The sequence below is a fragment of the Etheostoma spectabile genome, chromosome 13, assembly GCF_008692095.1.
Source record: "Etheostoma spectabile isolate EspeVRDwgs_2016 chromosome 13, UIUC_Espe_1.0, whole genome shotgun sequence".
Taxonomy (NCBI): Eukaryota; Metazoa; Chordata; class Actinopteri; order Perciformes; family Percidae; genus Etheostoma; species Etheostoma spectabile.
The window spans coordinates 5280222-5295595 of NC_045745.1; the positions used below are offsets into that span (position 1 = coordinate 5280222).

Genomic DNA, 15374 nt, shown 5'->3' on the forward strand with positions numbered 1-15374 from the left:
ACAGCAGCACACGTACATTAGTCACACGACACAGAATATAAATAAAAATGAGATACTAGGAAAAAAATATACAAACATACAGTATACATGAAATAATAATAATAATAGGAATAAAATATAAGAATAAAATATAAGAACAAGTATTTAAATATATACAAGTCAAGCTGCTGAACCACGTCACGTCACTCATAAAATTGGAAAATTTCAACTTTCTGATTGACGCTCTGGTCGCTCAACACGCCCCAAAATGCGACGCCGACACATTTTCCGCTCCTTGCAGCTGAGAGGAGCTTCCATTAAAAATGAATGTCTTCCTGTAAATTTAAAAGCTCAAGTCGGCGGCGGTGTGGACGTACAGTTAGTCTTTCTTTCACAAACATTCGTTTTGGTTAGATTTTATATGCCGAAACCGATTAATGACGACACAGACTAATGTTACTGCTGGTTTCCAAACCTGGATGACAGTAATCTGGCTTCGTCAACATCAAGGTGTCTCCGGGCATTTCTGTGACAGACTGAGCAAACAACTTAACAAAGATGGACTCTGAGCAAATATATATCAATGTTTACCTAACAAGTTGCTGTGTCCTGTTAATTGTAGAAAAGAAATAAAGAGACTCAATGTTGAGAGAAGATTGTCATGTTTGCTTTGACATCTGGGTGTGGGCCTTTTTTTACAACTGAGTGTGGGTTTGGCACGATAAACCCAACCAACACGATGCAATGGTCACTTAGGTAGACTTTGATCAAGTATCACCAACGACTTTGTCTTTATTCTGAAATCTAACTCTTTGTCTGCGACTGCGAACATTCCCCAGACAGTTGCGGTTCAACTTATTTTCAGTCAGGAACAATCGTCAATAGATGGAAATCCAATTATGCTTGGGGCTGCCGCTCTTGATAATGCTCCCTGGCCCAGCCAAGCAGCAGGGTAAGACAGGGAGCACCATGCAGAAACACCCTGCAAACAGGAGTGAGCCAAAAAAAGACCATTGAAAACCATTTGAGTCAGGTTCGGACTCTGTACTAGGACAGTGGAGGCCAGGGTGGGGGAGGCAAAGCGGGAGTGAAGCACCGTGAGTGTGGAAGGGATCAGTGAGGAGGGAGTCACATTTAAAGGTGCACCATGAGTTCCTGCATGGGTTTAACGTGATTTCATTTTGGTCTCAAATCGTAGGTATCTCGTCTTGATCCGCTAGCTGCCTTCCCCCTGAATGCACCGTGAAAAAGCCCGGTCTAGGGGGGCAACACAGGGAGCGTAAACGTCAAACAAACACTAGAGGCACAGGCCGGGCACCAAAATACGACAAAATATTCCAGCCAATCACCGACAAGCTGGTTGGGGGAGTGGGTGGAGATTAGTGACAGTTAGTCAGTGAATTCACTTGGAACTTCAACAGAAGTGACCATGCAGGAACTCATAGTGGCCCTTTAAAAGGGCTGGCTCGATGTGAGAATGGCTGTGATTTGTCTGTGTCTGATAGCAATGATAACTCAATCAGCATGTACTAAGGCTAAGCTTAATTAGAGTTACCTCTTTGGATATTTTCATGTAGAATGATTTAGTTTGAGAAAAACATAATGAAATAGGCCATTATTTATGTCACCAGCATCTTGTCTCTATCATAACATAATCAATGATACACAAAAGGGCTTAACTATGGTCATAAGTAGAATTTCAGTACAATATTTTGACATTCGGGGGAATGCGCTTGTTCGCTTTTTTGCTCCGAGTTACGTGAGAAGTTCTCTCATATCTGTCGGATGAATATGAAGCTACAGCCGGCAGCAGGTTAGCTTAGCTTAACAAAAATCGGCCTACCAGCAACTAACTGTGTTGTGACAGAGTTAGGTGTGCCGTGAGTGCATACAAAGCCAACAGAAAGATGCATTTAGACAAACATTTTAACTGGAGAAATTAAAAGCTAAAAAACTTGAGTTTCTGCTGAGCTGTCCCAAACATACAGACATCTAATCTAATCTAATCTAATGTCAGTTTATGGCAAAAATATACAAGATTAAAATGTAACACCTTGCTTCTTCTAACCCTAAACTTCAGGGAGACTCATCCTTTGTGGTAATGACAAACTACATTATTACTGAAGGTCAGAAGATGGGAAAGTGTCCAGAGGTAGGTGGAAATGCTCCCTCCCCTTTTCTTGCTTCCCTTCCTTCCCTCTGACTTATACACTTACATAAATAGTCAAACTAAACAGGAATCGTGTCTCATTCCAAGACTGTTTCTGTAACTGGGTAATTGTGTAGTTGTTGAGTAGCAGAAAAAAAAATCGAAAAAACTTTACATTTAAAGGCCTAAAAATGACATACACAGCCGTTTCTGGAACCGTAATAGTAAATGCAAAACAGCCTTTTTCCCACTGTTGTGTTGTGTTCATGTTGTTGTCATCCCCATTCCCCAGGCGGGCCTGGTTGTGCACACTCTGACCCCCATCTCTTTGTTTGCAGCTGGACGGCAAGCACAACTGCAGCTCTAACGCTGACTGTGAAGGAGGGAGTTTCAAACGTACGGGACATGGTAAATCCTGACGGCCTGACAGTGTGTGACAGCAGCAGTCCTCACTGACCCGTCTGTGAATCTGTAGCTAGACGCAGATCAGCCCACGTCTTGGCCTCTCTGCTGTCTGTTCTCCACTGGGGGGGTGGGGGTGGACCTTCTACTCCACTATGTCTCAGAGAGAAAAAGTGTTCTTTTGACTCCACTCCATTCATCTGACAGCTTTAGTTACTAGTTACTTAGTTTACTCGCTCGCTGCATCTGACAGCTTAGTTCTAGTACTAAGGTTACGTTAGTTAAACCTCCACTCCATTCATCTGACAGCTTTAGTTACTAGTTACTTTAGTTACTCCACTCCATTCATCTGACAGCTTTAGTTACTAGTTACTAGTTACTTTAGTTACTCCACTACATTCATCTGACAGCTTTAGTTACTGTTACTTTAGTTACTCCCTCCATTCATCTGACAGTACTTTAGTTACTAGTTACATAGTTACTTTAAGTTACTTTCCGCTCCATTCATCTGACAAGCTTTAGTTACTAGTTACTTTAGTTACTCCGCTCCATTCATCTGACAGCTTTAGTGTTCAGTTACTATTACTTTAGTTACTCCACTACTTCATCTGGCAAGCTTTAGTTACTAGTTACTTTAGTTACTCCACTCCATTCATCTGATAGCTTTAGTTTACTAGTTACTAGTTACTTTAGTTACTCCACTACATTCATCTGACAGCTTTAGTTACTAGTTTTAGTTACTCGCTCCATTCATCTGACAGCTTTAGTTACTAGTTACTAGTACTTAGTTTACCCACTACATTCCTGACGCTTTAGTTACTAGTTCTTTAGTTACTCCGCTCCTCATCTGACAGCTTTAGTTACTAGTTACTTTAGTTACTCGCTCCATTCATCTGACAGCTTAGTTACTAGTTACTTTAGTTTACTACTCCGCTCCATTCATTTGACAGCTTTAGTTACTAGTTACTAGTTACTTTAGTTACTCCACACATTCATCGACAGCTTTAGTTACTAGTTACTAGTTACTTTAGTTCCTCCACTACATTCATCTGACAGCTTTAGTTACTAGTTACTTTAGTTACTCCGCTCCATCCTCTGACAGCTTTAGTTACTAGTTACTTTAGTTACTCCCTCCTTCATCTGACACGCTTAGTTACTAGTTACTCACTACATTCATCTGACAGCTTTAGTTACAGTTACTTTAGTTCTCCACTCCATTCATCTGACAGCTTTAGTTACTAGTTCTTTAGTTACTCCGTCCATTCATCTGACAGCTTTAGTTACTAGTTACTTTGTTACTCCGTTACATTCATCTGACAGCTTTAGTTACTAGTTTCTTAGTTACTCCCCGTACTTCATCTGACAGCTTTAGTTACTAGTTACTTTAGTTACTCCACTCCATTCATCTGACAGCTTTAGTTACTAGTTACTTTAGTTACTCCGTTCCATTCATCTGACAGCTTTAGTTACTAGTTACTTTAGTTACTCCGCTCCATTCATCTGACAGCTTTAGTTACTAGTTACTTTAGTTACTCCGTTACATTCATCTGACAGCTTTAGTTACTACTTACTTTAGTTACTAGTTACTTGAGTTACTAGTTACTTTACAAATTAGGATTTTTGCACATAAAACACATGTTGTTTATAAAATATGATGTCTTATTATTATAAATGAAACTACCCAACAATAAACGGCCTACAGGTCCAGCTGAGATAATTAGACCCTAATCACTTAGTTGATTGATCGTTTCCATTTTCTAAAATGTGAGGATTTGTTGGAGTATTTTTTACTTTTAATACATTAAGTACTGATGATACTTACATGGTTTCACTTAAGAAACAATTTCAATGCAGGACTTTTACTTATAACCAAGTATTTTTAGTGTGGTATTAGTACTTTTTTACTTTTTTTCTCCTACCACTATTTCTTTTTGTTTAGCCAGGGACGAACGCCCTTCTTAAACGGTAACTTCTTAAAGCCAGTTCCAGGATGAAGATGCGCTGAGTAGAGAGTCGTGTACAGGAATGGTGCGGAGCAGTGTTTGCACAGTGGGTTGTGGCTCTGGATGGGCTCACATGGTAGAAACTAAGATACACAACATCTGATCTACATCATAGTCACTGCTAAGGTAAACACTTCGATGTCGTTTGTGCATAGCTATACTCCAGCACCGAGAAAAAAAACAGATTCATATCAACAACCTCAGACTTAATCCAAGCTTGCAAGGACAACCCTGCCTTAAGCAAGCAGACACATGCATGCACAGTATATATAATCCAGAGGGGCAGAGTGGCCCTTAGCCAAACAGACTGGTGAGCTCCAGTGAAAGGTCAGAGACTGAAAGCTGAGTGACCAAAGAGAATTTCAAGATGTTTTAAAGGACCCAAGCGGCACATGCTGAGAGGCTGATTGCGATGTAGCCAATCACACGGAGGGAACTTCCTTGCAAGGATCAGGGCGAGATAAAGAAATCAGCCATTTCAGCGCTTGCTTCGCTTCTCCTTTTTATCGCGCTTGCTGCAGTTGATGTTAATTCCAGATAGTTTGATAAACGAGAATGTTTAGAATTGCTTTAATATTAAAGCATGTAAACGTCTTTCTTTCTTTTTGGGTTGTTGCTGCTTGAAACACTTGAAGTTGTGTGTTCAATGCCGAACTCCAGTCTGTTTTTATTTGAAGGACAAATGACGGGGGTCTGCCTGAACACCACTAAGACCTGCGAGGTGCTGGCGTGGTGCCCTATTGAGGATGATGTCATGATACCAGAGTATGTGAAAACACTGAATTAATCCCACTGCAAGCTGAAAGTGACCTGCAACGCATGTGACGATTGCATTTGATAGATAGATAGAAGTTGAGAACACAAAAATGTGATGTGATACAAATATTTGTGAGGATTTACAGTATGTGCCTCAGCATACTGGACTCTGGATTTCACACTGTTCTCTCTTCTTTTTATTCCCGTGTAGTCCTCCTATGTTGATGTCTGCAGAGAACTACACGCTGTTCATCAAGAATTCTGTTACCTTCCCCACATTTGGCGTCTCAAGGTGATGCACCTCATTCATGTCCAACTAAATTTAGCTCAGCAGATGCTACAAATGTTTCCACATGAAGACGGATAAATAGAAATAAGTCCGATTTTTGTACGTTGTCATAGCTTTATCCTTAGCTGAATGATACTAAATAATGAGAAAAGGCAGGTAATCTGAATTGCATCATGGTAATTGTAGGATCTTGTGTTTTTGAACTAAAAGCCAGGATGTCTTGGCGTCTATTGCACTAATTCAGACTTTTAAAAAACTAATCTTATTCTCACAAGTCCTCAAACTTTATGAAAATGTGACACCAAATTGATGGAGTAGCCCTTTAAGTTCAAATGTTTTGCCATATCTTTGGTAAAATCAATGCTTAAATACATTAAATGTCTCATTTACTAAAAAGTTTTTTATTTTAATCCATTTCAGCCATTCTCTAGATGGTTTTGGGCCTTTAAATGTGCAAAGAAGTAAATCTCAAGTCGTCAAACAACAATATTTGTGGACTTTAAAAATGATAGGAAATCATACACAGCATGGCACCTTATCTAATTAGGCTGAATGCAAATAATTGAATGTAATATGAGGTCATATTGTTTTCCTGGACACTAAAACAGCTCTATTTATTACTCTATTTTTTTCATAATGACCAATTGTGCTTTCAGGAGTAACCTGGTGGAGAATATTGATAACTCATACATCAACAAATGCCTTTATGATCCGACGCATGCTCCACTGTGTCCCATCTTCCGACTGGGAGACATAGTTAAACTGTCTGGCTTCAAATTCGAAACAATAGCCAGAGTGGTAAGTCAGCTGATCTTTACTTCAAAGGGGAATGGTTGCTTGTTCAGGTGGTCCCAGCTGCACATGTGTAGTCTTTTGCTGTTTTGTTTCCTTTGCTTCTCGTGCTATTATGAAGACTTTCGTTGTGTCTTATGTGCTTGTGTCCTGACAGGGAGGGGCCATTGGTATTGTGGTCGACTGGACATGTAACCTAGATGTGGATATAAAACACTGCAAACCAAAGTACACCTTCCACGGTCTGTACGGGAACGCTGCGGAGACAGACCAGGCCAGAGCTTCAGTCGGCTACAACTTCAGGTGGGGGAGTGACAGTGGCTGGACATGGACTCCAGTGGTTTTACACTGCAGAGATACTTACATGATAGGCTACACTTATCTTAGGAAATATACCTATTTATTGAAATGTATTTGCTTTCTCAGCAGGAGTTAAGATTAATACCACTCTTACATTTGTGCGTTCTGTACAGCATGGAGCTGGAGCCTGCAGCCGGGTATCTTAGATTAGCATAAAAACTGGGAACAGAGGAAACAGGAAGCTGTTTTTTCCTTATCTAATTCGAGGGTCTAAGAACAGACAGTGCTGCACCCTGCACAGATTGTAAAGCCCTTTTGAGGCCAATTTATGATATGCGATATTAGGCAATACTATATTTAATTAAGTGGACTTGAGTTCAGTGCAGTCTTTGGAAAATAAAATGAGCAATGAGTACTGGACATGCAGAGATGGTGGCGCTGTAAAATAGTCTTGGGAAGGAACTTTTTAGGTGGAACATTTGCACCCTGCAAAGGAAAACGCCCCATACTGTGTAATATTACAGAAAGTGTTCACATAATACAGTAATGTGAGCTATACAAATTAGCTGGATACATAATTAAAGGTTACTTGCTCTTACCAGTGTATGTCCGTGTGTAGAGCAATCCCACCAATCAGTCCCAAAACGTCCCTGTAAGATAAATATATTCTTTGTAAATCTTCCAGTCGTTCCCTGAAAGACAAGCAGGAGAGCGGAAGTGGGGCAAAGCCTGATCCTGGACACGTACTTCCAATTCAGACTGAGCTAGGCTAGCTAGTTCCCCATTTTCAGATTTTATGTGAAGCCAAGCTAATGCCTACTTGCTGTAGCTTCATATATAATAAGTGTATTTTTAATAGAGGTGATAATGTAATGCTCTGAAGTCATTGGGTCTGGTAATTTCCTGTTCCAGTGTGTTTAATCTGAAATAAACTGCCTGACAAACAGCAACAAAACACTGGAGATGGAAACTGCTTCTTTCATGTTGACATACTGTCAACATGTCCAGTACTCACCGCTCCAGTCAAGTCCATTTAATTAAATATAGTATAGCCTAATATCACATATCATAAATTTGCCTCAAAGGGCTTTACAGGGCTTTACTGTCTCTGGTCCCTCGAATTAGATGAGGTTAAAAACTCCCCCAAAAACCTGAAGAAGAGCAACAGAGGAGAGCTTATTCTCCATGGACAGACAGACATGCACCAGAAGACCAACATCTACAGTAGATTTCAGAATAGACAATCAGGTTGACAAAAATTATACTAAATATCCTAAGTTTATAATGTGTCCTCGCCCTTTGGTCATTGGTCACTTTCTGTCACTTGTTATTAATCATTCCATTTGTATTTGTCACATGAAATTGTGCAAGGTACACTTCCAGTGCAATGTTATCCCGTCAGTTCCTTGTGCATGATTCATCATAAAGCAGAATATGGCCGTCACATCGGAACATAGAAAATAAGCGGATGTATCCTGAGGAGAGTCAGGTGCTCATGCAGGCATTCGGAGGATATTATTTAGGTAGTGCTAATTGGCTTTAGGTTAGTGTTAACTGCAAATGGATTTGACGTTTTCAATACCTTACTATTATTATTACCATTTTTACTAGTAAGAATTCTTGACATTGTGCAGGTTTAAAGCCTTTGGGTTTTGCAGTAGTGCATTACATGGGAGAAACACGCTCTTCTTCAAAATCCTAAGCAATATAATCTCAAACGTGAATATTTACACATCCTATGTAACATATTGTTATCATAATTCCCATGGCTGCCTGTTGTTGTAGGTATGCCAAGCATTATATGGAGGACAAAGAACAGAAGAGAACCCTCCTCAAAGTGTTCGGGATCAGGTTCGATATCATCGTGCAGTCGCTGGTGAGTCACATATGTGGATATTTTTACTCAGATCAAATTTGGACTTGAGAAAAATAGACATAATCATTGGCACGCTGTCCTTCACAGGCAAGAAAGTTTGATATCATCCCGACGCTGACAGCTATCGGCTCGGGGGTGGGCATCTTCGGAGTGGTACGTTGCAGCCCAGAGTACCTGCAATAAATAAGTTTTGTCTGTGGACATTAACTATAGTAATTCTGATTTTACAGGCAACTGTAGTGTGTGACTTGGTGTTGCTCTATTTGCTGCCGAAGAGAGAATTTTACAAGAACATGAAATTCAAATACACCGACTCTCATGTGCAGGTAAGCTCTGCGGTATGATACCCATAAATGATAATCTGATGTCACGGCTGTGTGACGTCAGGTCAGTGTGAACACAAGATGGCAGCAGAGGAGACAACAACAGTCCAGACAGTTCACGTCTTTATCCGAACTGGTGCGATCGTTTTCAATGTCGAGTCATCTTCGGCTTAATATCTCGATAATTAATCAGTTATGTGGCCGATTATTGTCAGAACATGGTGGAAAATGTCAGTCAGCGTTTCCCAGAGACAAAGATGACGTCCTCAAATGTCTTGTTTTGTCCACAACTCAAAGAAGTTTTACTTTTCTTTATTAAAAATTAGCCAAAATCCTCCCTGCCCACGAGGACAGATTGTATTATCTCAGAATTTACATATATTTACATATATATATATATATATATATAAAATTCACACCATATATTATTGAACAAATATTTTATACATTACAAAAGTTTTGATGTAGTTACACTTATATCCAGTTATGTTACTGTTTATTGATTACATATTTATTATTTACTTTTTTATTCCGGTCTAGTTTTGTTCATTATGTATTTATCTCAGTTATTATTATCATCTCTGCCACAATTATTTCATCCCACGCTACTAAGGTTCACCAAACATGTTCATACATCATACCAGTCATACCCAACACACATCCATACTCACGTTTACCCTCTACTGGATATGATTTCTACATAATCTCCAATCACACCAAGATTAAACCTTACTACTCATAACTGTATTTATTGTTTAAATATCCGTAATTGTTTGTCAGTTTGTTATTGTATTGTATACTCTATGTGTCGCCTTTTTGTAACACACTATTTTCTCAAATATAATTTTTTTTTTAAAGTGCCCATATTATGAAAAAATCACTCTCCAATTTGGGGGTTATTTTGGGTCTCTGGTGCTTCCACACGCATACAACTTGGATAAAAACTATCCGTGGTTTTTTGAGTGAGACCCGGTTTCTGAATGTCCTCTGTCTTCAGTCTAGAGACAAGGTGGCTAACTGTAGCATGCTAGCTCGTTCTCAATGGAAAACACTGCTCCAACAGCCACTGGTTGACCATAATCTCCAAAAGAACTACTTCCTGTCCCTGTTCTACTTCCTGTCCCTGTTGTGCAGGTATTCCACAAGTGGCCCTGGTCTAGAAGAAGTCTCCCAGCTAATCCTGCCTTGGACTGACCAAAGCTGGAGAAAGCGTTATCAGCTGATGGATCTTACCGAGCTACTGAGCATGTGCAGCTCTAAACAAAGATAGGATAGAAGGGTGTGATGTGAAGATATCTCACTCTGGAGCTAAAACAGAGACCCAAACACACGGGGTGAAAACAGGATCTGCAGCAGTGTGCAGTACAACAAAAATATGGTGTTTTTAGAAAATGAAACCCTTTCTCTTCTGGTACAACCTTAAAACACAATTATGAACCTGAAAATGGGCATAACATGGGCACTTTAACTAATTCTCCAAAAAATTAACATAATAGTTGGCAATTCATTTAATAGTTGACAAGTAATCAATAAATCAAATCACGAGCACACGGGAGCAGTAACCTTCAGATTAATACTGTGTTTACACCCATAACACAGACAGGGCAGGGGCATCTACAGTTCAGCCATTAATCTGATGGAAGATGAACTCCTCCCCCCATCCATTCCCAGACGGTTCTCCTTCTCTTACTGAATCAAGCAGAACCTTTTTGTATTTACAGCCTGACAGCGAATCGTTTGGTTCAGAACCAAGCGTCTATTACACCTTTGAAGCGAATGCGAGACAAGTCCAAGGCACTGGCCAGTCCAATGTGAGTGCATGTGGAAGTCTAGAGCAGTGGATCCCAAAGTGGGGGCCGGGGACACCCAGGGGTCCTTGAGGGGGTTTGCAGGGTGTCCGCAACAAAAAGGGGAATCATTCATTTTCTCTATAACTACATCCAAAAGTAATACAATGACATAATGTAGGACTGATTTGGTCATGGGTTTCATGAAGCATCTAAAAACAAAACAAATTGAAACAAATCTAATTAATGGGTCAAATTTGTAACAGTTTAGGGATGAAAGTTTGGGAACCGCTGGTCTAGACAGTAGAGTAGATTTATTTATTTTCACGCATTCTATCGTGTGATGATTATATGTGCTGTGGATTTGACTTTTTATCCTGCAGGACCCCGATTCAGAGGCATGCAGCACGGAGACGGAGGTATGCAAAGTAAGAGATTTATATATTTCTGTAACATTAAAGCCTATTTGCTTTGGTTTTTAGGACGACTGATGTTTTATTTATCCTTTTGTTCCTGTAGAAGTGACATGGGAGCAACATTTTAAGGTACTTTGAAGGACTACTGAACTGGGACCCTGCAATAGAAGACCCTACAAGAGAGAGAGAGAGAGAGAGAGACACACACACTCACACACACACACGACTCAGGATTGAAAGGACAGTCTAAGAGCAGCATCTTCTACCATCTTCCCTCTCTTACAGCAACCCTGAGTGACTGGGACTGACTCTTGCTGTTGTATGTAGAACTTTAATGTAGCGCCGCTGTTTGTGTACTTTTTTGGGTGTAGCTCGGTTTGCTTTTGTTCAGTTTGGGTGTAACCTCCAGATCCTCCCTTCCGGTGCAGGTGAAAGAACACTTTCTGGCACTACACTGCGTTGCGTGTACACAATTCATCCAGTAGCTCTGTCGCTGTCTTTGTCAAAGCAACATACAGAAAGATAAGGTGTGGAATCTGCCAGTGTCTGAATGATTCTTCCCCCGTGTGCACCATGTGATCTGCAATAAATTCAATAAATTGATGTACAGTAATATTACTGCTTTTTGTCTCGTCTCTCAGTGCAAACAGGAATACAGGCAACATGTCAAAAATAATTCAGATTTTCTTTTTTTTATTGTCTTTGATTATGTCTAGGTGTACAAAATGCATGCAAAAAAATAGCTTCTGTATATATCTTGGTACATATTTACATCGTAACAACTGCATTCTGTAGGGATGTGCCATGCTTCTGTTTTTTTGTATGCCGAGGCGAGTGAGTACATTCAGAGAAATGCACAAAAGTCAACACGAGACAGCAGGCGCCTTCAACACACACATCCGGCACACAGCTGAGATCATCCCTGACTGAACATTAAGCACACGCACACTCCCACAGGCCTCCTTCGGATACAACTGTGACCTGAAATCATGAGAAATTATTCCTGTCACTCACGCAACTGCTCCCATTGATTTTTTTTTTCTTCTGTGTTTCACAACAGTGAAAGTTAGAAAGCCTTTAAAGCTAGCAAAGCTGCGCCATGGCAGCGCAATTTAATATTTGTACTTAGCATGTATCTGGACCAAGATCTGCATTGAAAACATGACGAGAATATATCTGTTTCAATGCACTATGTGCTGTAGGATCGCTTTAAGGCTAAATTCCATTAAATTTAGCAGCATCGATCAAGGTTGATGCATTACATGCAGATGCCATTTCAATATAGTTGCACCTGTGCGTTTGCTTTATGACTGTATGTTCACAAAAACGGAAAATTGAGCTGAGCTGAATATAGTGAATATTGGCTACCATTTGTAGGAGTGTTGTTGTTGTTTTTTTTAAATGGCGGGAAATCTCTGTAGGTGGAAATAAGTGAGGTCTATAGGGATTGATTGACACATTTCAGAGTAAGGAATCCGGAAAAACCAATCGGATCAGGACTTCCAACATTAAAGCTTTCTGATTGACCACACCATGATGTAATCTGCACCATCAGTTCTTCCTCAGCCCATTGGCTGCTTTCCTACCAAATGTTACTGAAATCTGTTTAGAAGCTTAAAACTAACAGAACAATTAACAGGAGGGAAAACATAACCTTTGCAGAGGTAATAATTAACATAAAATAAGTTGAATAAGTGGTAGCTGGGCGGCATGAAGAGACTGACAAAATTGTTGGAGAGTTAAATGTTTCATCTTCGAGGGCGGCTACCCATCACTGTCTCTCTTGATCTTGAACACAAAGCTGCTATTTCAAGCTGTAACGGGGGGGGGGGGGGGGGGGGGGGGGGGGGGTGACAGTGTTTTAGCGTTATGCATCATGTCAGCAGTCCCATCACACACCATTCAACCCTTCTGTTATTGTGGATAGGTACATCTTGTTGCCGTAGTTGTTACAGCATTGTGACACAGACAAGAGAGTACTTATAACATGTTTTTTTCATTTATCAAAAATTCTTAAGAGCCAATCAGCAATGCCGTGACATGCAGATTGGTATCAAAAGCACAGGAAACGGCGACAACAGACGATACACAGCAAGGTGGCTCACAGATGGACCACAGGTTGTTTTCCTCGATCATTAACTGTACAATGTTACATGGCTGGCAGGTACCAGTAGCGTTATATGTGATCTCAATAACTTTATTATGCAAGTGGAAAAGTGCAAATATTTAAATATAAGCAGTATTTCAATAGTAATAATAATAGATTAAAAAAATGAGCGGCCTCCTCCGACAGCAGGCCAATAATGCACCAATGATAAAGACGACAACAACAATATCGTACCTGACACCGACAAACACACACATGTAAAGCTGGTAACATGCTCATTAGAATGTGATGAGAGCTCAGCCATTTTAAAGCTAATAAGCAGAACAAGAGGGAATCTGCAGGCGCAGAATTTAGCAGAATTTTTTGCGGATTGTTTGTTTACAGACAACCAATTGAGGAGTATAAGGGCCCTGACAGTACCTAGGTAAGGACTACTAGCCAGTCAGAAGCAGAGTATGAGGGCCCTGACAGTACCTAGGTAAGGACTACTAGCCAGTCAGAAGCAGAGTATGAGGGCCCTGACAGTACCTAGGTAAGGACTGCTAGCCAGTCAGAAGCAGAGTATGAGGGCATGCCCTGACAGTACCTAGGTAAGGACTACTAGCCAGTCAGGAGCAGAGTATGAGGGTCCTGACAGTACCTAGGTAAGGACTACTAGCCAGTCAGAAGCAGAGTATGAGGGCCCTGACAGTACCTAGGTAAGGACTACTAGCCAGTCAGAAGCAGAGTATGAGGGCGTGCCATGCTAGCAGCTAGCCTAGCTTGTTTTCTGTTGGAGATGGTAAGTCCCTGGGGGGCGGGGGGGGACTTTGGGCTTTTTCACTTTGAAAACCTATAACGTGTACAAAAAGATATATAACACAGTAAAGAAAAGGGACAAAGCACAAAATGAGCACTTAAAAGAATTTCGCTTGATTTCGAACTGCATTAACAGTTTAAACAACTTCATTCATTTATCCTGTAAAACGACCAACTCTTTTACAATTAAATACAGATCCAGTATAAAGCTTTACAATCCTCAACGCAGTCCGACTGGGGACAGGACTCGGGTCTTGATGTCTGCAGCCTGGGCCTGATCCTGACACTAAGAACTCCTTTCCACTGCCGTTCAAGTGATCCGAGAACTCTTTCAGCCAAACACGCCGTCTCTCACGGGAACAGAGGAGGAAAGAAATCTAAATGGAGTTAAAGGAACATTCATCTGAGGCTGCCACTTTGAACTCAAATCACTGATAAACAGTTTTCTTTTTCATTCATCACCAACAATCATGATCTCACGGGGTTAGAATGCTAACAGACTAGCTTACCTAGCACACTAACTACTCTACAAACATGTAGTACTAGTTGGACCTTTCAAAGTTAGTTTAACAATCCTTCATTATTCAAATTATAATTATTATTCCAAACTTTGAATTTGAGGTGCTGTAACCTAATTTAAATGGTATAGCTATACTTTCATATATAATATATAAAATACATATGGGATGGTAGGTTTCACAACAGCCAGATCCAGAAAGAGATTTAAGACAAACTTAAAAGGCTAATATTGATTTATAATATAGGCTGGGTTTATGTGACATACTTGGGTCTTGGAAGGGTTAACATTTAGTGTCTGAAATATAAATTTGGGGCGGTAGAAAAAAAAAAAATCTGCTCTTCCAAAAAGTCCCATTATCCTCCCCTCAGCCAAAAGGAAACTTATGTAAGCCTCTCCCTTTTCAGATCCTTCATGCCTTCAAATCAGCTCTGCATCAACGAGTGTTGTATAATAATACGTTCTAATTCATAGGGGGAGTTATTCAAGGTATAGGCCGTCGGAGGAGTTCACAGTGTATTCACGTTCGCCATCAAACAACATGCACTTCATAATGCTTCAATATCTGTCGCAATTACTTCATCAAGGAGCGCGGTTTGACATAAAAGGGAAAGAAACAGTGTTGATTAATGGCGCTTTTCCACTACATGGTACCTCCTTGACTCGCCTTTTTTGGTTTTCCATTATGAAAAAAAAAGTCCCTCATACCTTCTAACAGGTACTTTTTTTTAGTACTACCTCAGTCGAGGCTCCAAGCGAGCTGAGGCAATACCAAAAGGTGACATGAAAACCTGCTGATTGGTCGGAGAGAATTGTCTCTAATCACTTCAGACTGCTGATTGGTCGGAGAGAATCCTCACTAATCAATGCAGACTGCTGA

The 15374-nt window shown here is 40.4% G+C and overlaps 1 protein-coding gene and 1 long non-coding RNA gene across 8 annotated transcripts in view; one reads left to right on the forward strand and one right to left on the reverse strand.

The window, feature by feature from the left end:
* Positions 1–15374, forward strand: part of p2rx1 (purinergic receptor P2X, ligand-gated ion channel, 1) — a gene marked incomplete at its 5' end in the record, with an annotated part of 37379 nt that overhangs the window by 11087 nt on the left and 10918 nt on the right. Inside the window, 12 exon segments of one of the 6 annotated variants that reach the window (XR_004334567.1) lie at positions 2060–2131; positions 2467–2536; positions 5211–5298; positions 5501–5581; positions 6235–6376; positions 6528–6673; positions 8456–8546; positions 8634–8699; positions 8777–8872; positions 10591–10680; positions 11040–11084; positions 11176–11253. Coding sequence is in view for 4 of the 6 variants with exons in the window: in XM_032532936.1 (XP_032388827.1) it covers positions 2060–2131; positions 2467–2536; positions 5211–5298; positions 5501–5581; positions 6235–6376; positions 6528–6673; positions 8456–8546; positions 8634–8699; positions 8777–8872; positions 10591–10680; positions 11040–11075; positions 11176–11181 (984 nt within the window). 6 annotated transcript variants of the gene reach the window in all.
* LOC116700089 (uncharacterized) lies at positions 10257–14350 on the reverse strand. 2 transcript variants are annotated; one of them, XR_004334570.1, is made up of 2 exons: positions 14339–14350; positions 10257–10337 (listed from the first exon to the last, which is right to left on the reverse strand). It is a non-coding gene; the product is annotated as an uncharacterized LOC116700089 (long non-coding RNA). The 2 variants fall into 2 exon arrangements; XR_004334569.1 differs by lacking the exon at positions 14339–14350 and adding an exon at positions 10560–10570.